The sequence below is a fragment of the Eurypyga helias genome, unplaced genomic scaffold, assembly GCF_000690775.1.
Source record: "Eurypyga helias isolate BGI_N326 unplaced genomic scaffold, ASM69077v1 scaffold5846, whole genome shotgun sequence".
In the NCBI taxonomy this organism is placed as follows: Eukaryota; Metazoa; Chordata; class Aves; order Eurypygiformes; family Eurypygidae; genus Eurypyga; species Eurypyga helias.
Genome location: NW_010254540.1, coordinates 17,769 through 23,595, shown reverse-complemented (window position 1 = coordinate 23,595; position 5,827 = coordinate 17,769). Strand labels below are relative to the sequence as shown.

The window sequence follows — 5,827 nt, the reverse complement described above, 5'->3', positions numbered from 1 at the left end:
GAAAAAGGATCCTGATGCTGCTTTCAAGATGAATTTCCAGGCAATGGTTCTAAAAAAAGGGTTTCTTCTCTGAAAATCAGCTGAAGACAGACAGAAGAGAAAGATGAAGCAAAGGCTATCTCTGTACTCCGGGCTGAATGGTGCCGAGGATTTTCTGGCCTGTTTGAAATGTGCAACACCTCGTGGTTAAGAGGGTCTCCCAGAGACCCCAGGGAGCTTTCTGTGCAGACCTGTGCCACGCTGAGCGTGCCGGGGCGGCGAATCCCCAGACATGGGCCAAGGCAAGCCAGAGGATGAGGTAGGGTATGGCAGCCTCGCGCCGGAGTGGCTGCTGCGGGCTGACTTCGACAGGAAGGCTCCAAGCCCCCCCGACCATACTGTGCAGGGGGGCCGGAGTCCAGGGTGAGGGCTACCAGTGCCAGGGGAACAGTAGGGGAAAGGGAGACCAGGGGAGATACCAGCAGCCTCTGTGGGAGCTTGTTTTATCAGTGAGCAGCAATGGGGGAAGGGGAGAAGGTGACTGGGTTTTAATCCTGTCCTGAACTGGAAAACGTGCGTGGCTTTCCCTTGGTTCCAGAAACCCAGCGAGGACAGAGCAGCCCAGGAGACAAGAGTCTCTCCTCTCAGCTGGCCCAGGGCAGGATGTGCAGCAGCACAAGGGCCCAAGGCTGTAAAGCTGCAGAGACACCTTACAAATCATGGAATGGTTTGGGTTGGAAGGGACCTTAAGGATCATCCAGTTCCAACCCCCCTGCCATGGGCAGGGACACCTTCCGCTAGACCAGGCTCTTCCACTAAATCAGGCTCTGGACTTCATTAGAAATGGCAGGAAGGGTCCACACCTTCCCAACAACATCCCCTCCTCCTTTTCACAACCACCTGAAAAAGCTGCCTGCTACAGGCAAACATCAACTGTTAAAAATAAGGCCAGAAAGAGACAAAGTGACCAAAACAAACAGTTTGGCAACAAAGCCAACGTGGCTGTTACAGAGAGGCCAAGTCCTGGTCCAAAACAGCACGTCTCCCTAACAAAAGGGCCTGCAAACAAATGAAACTTCTGTCCAAGTAAGAGGAATTTTGCCAGTGGAGGTTTCCAGAGGGCTCTTGGCAGCTCAACGCACTCCCCTTTCAGAGAGTGCAGGGGGCACCTGCCCCGCTCGAGTGCTGTGCGAGGGCTGCCCGAGCTGCGTGCCAGCTCCCAGCCTCCGGAAACGAAACAAAATTAAACTGTTTCTGCTCCTGAGCAAATTCAGACAACCGTCCCTTTCGTCCGAAGCACAGGCTCTGGCAAGAGCTTGGCAGAGGCACAGCTGGCTCAGCACGCTGACCCCCACGCCTGCTGCTTGAGCTCTTAACCTACAGCACTCCGAAGCCTTCCTGAGAACGGCAGGGTCCATCTGCTCACATTTAACCTGCTGCTTCTGGAGTCTGGGCAAGTGGTTCGTTCTCAGAGACAAGCTCAAGGGTCTCGCATAGGGCAAGGGCATCAGGGAGCCCCTGCACAGCCCCCGTCCTGAGTACACGGTGCTCGTTAGTGGCACATCCAACGCTGACGCCTCGTGCTCGTCTCCTTGTGGGCTCTGCCTTTGTGAAGCTTTCCACAGCCTGACTTCCACCCAGTAAGAAACTGGACCATCTCCTGGGAAAGGAAAAAGAAACACTCCCACAGCAGCAGCTGCCCAGACTGCAGAGCCTGCTGGGGGGTATTACGGTCACTAATCTGACTGGCACTTTTAATGTTCCTTTTATGCTCCCCCGGGGTTTGCTTTTAAAGACGATTTACGTGGGTGTCAAGTGAAGTGTATTGGGTCAGGCCCATCACTTTCTTCATCCTGGAGAAGTGCCCAAGAAGAGCCAGCCCTGTCTAGCCCTGCTCTTCCCTGTAAACCTCTATTATCAGCTGCATCTCTCCAGCCCTCAAGTGAGCAGTCAGCTCCCGCAGAGCTGATCCACCCTCTGTGCACGAAGGCCTCCACCTCCAGCAGCAGTCAGCGGCTCCAAGAGCCCCCTCTGCAGAGTCCAGGGCCATGGCAACTAGGACAGCTCGAAGCCAGTGTTCATGCTGATTGCGTAGCGCAGCTTCTCCCGCAGGATGCTCTTCTTGCTGTAGTTGGGAAGCTTGAGGAGGTTAAAACACGTAGAGGAGGTCGGCAGTCGTCCGCCCGGCTCCTTCTTGCGGATGGTGAAGAAGCCCCGTAGCACACTGCCCAGCGTGTCGCCGGTGTCCTGCAACAGGGCAGAAGTACGTCACCCTTGGGCTTCTCTGCTGCGCTCCCTCCTCCAAGCAGGGTGCCAAACGCAGGGCAGAGGTGCTAATGCAAACCCCGTCAGCTGGGAGCAGGGAGAGTCAAACCTTAAAGCCCCGTCCCCACAACAGCTAGAAAGGAGCTTCTCTTGTGAGTGCAATGACCGTTACACGCACAGGGTCCCTTCCCAGGGTGCACAGGAGAACAGGCTCAGAGGCACCGGGAGATCCCGAGGAGAAAACACAACCCTGGAGACAGGCAGAGCCCAAGTGCTGCTCTGTGTGGGAAGAGGTAGTTGTAGCCATCCGTACGCGTCCTACTAGTGTAAGGCTGTTTTCTCCCTGCCCCATAAAGCGTACATGTTTATGCCTCAGTGTCCTGGTCAGACGGAGATGAGGAAGCTGGGCAGGGAAGGAGACCTGCCAGAAGCCTGGCAGAGGATGCAGGAGACCTGAGCAAGCAGGGTGCCTACCTGATCATCAGAGACTTCCACGCAGCGGATGGAAAAAGGAGGCTTGAGGTAGGCAAAGCCCAAAAGTGGAGGCCTGGAGCAGCTGGTAACAAACTGAAAAAGTGACAGACAGTGAAAGACAGCAGCAGTGAGAGCAGCCTGGCTAGGACACACGCAGCTAATGCAGCCGCAGCAGACAGCTGCTTGGACCGGCATGTGAGCACCCCCTCTACAACACCGCTGAGCTCCAGTGCACAGCTCTGCTTGCCTTTGAAAGCTGCATCTATGCAAGACTATTTCTGGTGACACAGAGCATTTATAGGAACTCTGCTTCCAGGGCTGCCCCTCTGCTGGGGGGCAGGATGTTGATTTGAAGGCATCAAGCATTCCAATACTCTCACTAGTGCAGAGCACCCGGCTACCTGGGGAACAGCACCAGGCCAACTACCCCAAAGCGCAGGCTGGGCTGAAACAACAGCATTTACCTTGAGAAACATGGCTCTCTCCTCGGGGCTGAAGTCGTTAGCCAGGATGTCCCACAGCCAGATGATGACGCGGTGACTCCCATGGAAGCCCCCGTAGTACACCGTGTGTTTTCTGGGGAGAGAAAGGTTATGAGAGGCTTGTGACCCCACTGCAGCAGCAGGTCACAGCAGAGGCTGACCAGTGCTGGATGGATCAATACCTGCCCTGAGTTAGGGCTGGCTGCTACAGCAAACAGTACTGAGCCCCCACCAATGCTTACTGGGCACTTGATCAGAGAAAAGGGAAGAGCAGAGAGAAATTCTGCTCTTAGGAGCCAGTGGAAGAAGAATGCCTTCCTCTCTGTTAGTACTTTGGCCAAATTAGCTTTAAGGAACATGTTCTTCATTAGTCTCTGCTCCTCAAATTTCAGTTAGGAGCAGAAAGTTGTGAGAGTGTCAGTCTCCTGTAAAACTCCAGCCAGTCCTATAAGAAAACACCTTGGTTTGCTGAGTGAGAAGACCAGCAGCCCAAGCTGCTCACTTACTTTAAGTCCTCGAGGTCAATCTCAGCATTGTCACCGGAGATCAGCCGCTGCAGCTCTGGTGCAGAAAACATACGAATCCATTCAGGCTTAATGATCGACCTGAATCCACTGATGAGTGCTGCCGTCTGACTCTTGATTTGTGTGTGCATCCGGAAGTGAGCCATGAGATGGATGTAGCTGATCCTGCGTGTGATAGGGAAGGTGGCAGTGAGGGAGCTGGTGCAGCAGGGGACAAAGCGCCTCGCCAGTGCAGGAACAAGGATGCTGATCTCTCTCTCCAGCCCAAAAAGGATGAGCTCTGCTTAGAGATGCATTATGCTTTCCCTTCCCGGGCCCTGCTCTTTACTTAAGGAGAAAGAGCTGTTGTTCTGCCCAAACTTTGTCCCTACCCCCACCTCTGGGACTGCCTGCTCATTTCTTAGAGCTTCTTCCCAACCCAGGGATTAGCTGGCTCTATCACTTGATCGACCTTGGCCAGACAGCATCTCGGAGAGAAGCATGTGTCCAACTCCTGTTTAAAGGATCAGATCTCCAGTCACAGGCACTTCTCTAGGTCTGGAAATCAACTGTCTGGGATGTGATGTCACCTGCATTGAAACCCATGACTGGAGAATCAATACACCAAAAAAACCCACTTAGGAAATGTCCACTTTCATCCCAGGAGCATGGAAGAGAGGAGGTGCATGTATTAATTAGAGGGAGGCACTGTCAGGCTTCCTCTTCTCACCAAGAGTCAAAACAACCGAGCTGGCTGATTCTTCCTCATCAGCTCCTCGCCAGACATCACCACAACCATACTGACTGACTGGGTTTTTGGCAAGGTAACCTCACCCCAACGTTACCAGACAGAACTGTTTCTAGATTGCTTCTGCTTACAGCGCTTCTGCTTCCTCCCAACTACCAATTTGTGTGCACATCCACACAAAAGCTTCAAAGTTTCTGCCGCAAGCGAGTGGAACAACACAGGAGACTTTCAACTTCCTCCCCGAGCTGACTTCTGACAAGCCCGAGAAAGAGCCTTTCAAATGCAAACTCCCTGGTCAGAGCTCAGGAAGGGAAAAGACTGGGAACATCAGATTGCAGAGTACCACTAGCAAAGATAAATCCTCAGGTAGGATCCAGCCTTCGCTTGCCATTAAAGAGAACAACCCCCAGATTACCGGTTCAAACACACATCTGCTTAATAGATATTTTATCCTGCTTTTATGATCACTGAAGGGTATAGAGAAGGAAAAAAAACTTAAAAAAAATGGAGGGAACAAAAAGGTGGGTTTGGTTTTCAGGCTCCGGAGTTGACATTTACGATAACTATCTAAAAGCCGGTTATCTGTGAAAATAGCTACAGGGCTCAGTGTCTCCTCTGATTTCCTGTGTCTAAAGTACGACTGTCGACTACATTTGAATTCACCACTGCCTCTTCTGAAGAACAGTGCTTTATACAACTGCCACATGTTATCATTCTGAGATCTGTCTGCTCCAAGGTGTCTTTGAGCATCTGTGCCCTCTATGTTCACGACTGTGTGCCTGAATTGCTTTGAATCCATCTGTCTGTATCTATCACCATCATTAAATCCTGCAGAATCTCACAGGCTGCGTGCCTTTGACCTCAGAAGCGCTGTTTCAAGAAGTAAATTGTCAATTTTTATTTTGCAAATCAAATTTAATACAATTTCTGCCGATGAACTGTAACCAGTAAATTCTATTAAGGTATTTATGTGCTCCTTCTACTCCAATCTATCTCAATTCATTCCAGATGCAAGCCCAAGGAACTAGAATAAAGTATTTTGCAGTGGTGACCTTAAAAATCTAATTGCTGTACTTACTTATTTTCATTGGTAACGGGAATGGTCTTCCCTCCAGGAACAAGTTCATGGCAAACAAGCTGAGGGAAGAAATGATTGTATTGCTAATTACTGCCTGGAACCACAATGGAAAGAAATGCCATGCTAAGCTGTTACCTCCCCATAAAACATTCATTTTTACATTAAAACAGTAGGGTTTAAAATTTAAGTAATAATCCTGCTTCTGCCTCGAACCAGTTTCACTTAACTATTAACTGAGTAATTGAACAGTAGGGAACTCCAACTCTCCCACCAGTGGAGCCAGCCCTTCTTTGAGGAA

General features: G+C 51.2%; 1 protein-coding gene across 1 annotated transcript in view; it reads right to left on the bottom strand.

Annotated features, from left to right (window-relative positions):
* Window positions 1–1,702: 1,702 nt before the first annotated feature.
* Window positions 1,703–5,827, bottom strand: part of UBE3B (ubiquitin protein ligase E3B) — a 19,464-nt gene continuing 15,339 nt past the window's right edge. Inside the window, exons 22-26 of the mRNA XM_010153001.1 lie at window positions 5,530–5,588; window positions 3,707–3,889; window positions 3,183–3,294; window positions 2,719–2,811; window positions 1,703–2,226 (exon numbers count right to left, since the gene is read on the bottom strand). Coding sequence (XP_010151303.1) covers window positions 2,035–2,226; window positions 2,719–2,811; window positions 3,183–3,294; window positions 3,707–3,889; window positions 5,530–5,588 — 639 coding nt within the window. The 3' untranslated portion in view covers window positions 1,703–2,034. The remainder of the gene's footprint in view (window positions 2,227–2,718; window positions 2,812–3,182; window positions 3,295–3,706; window positions 3,890–5,529; window positions 5,589–5,827) is intronic.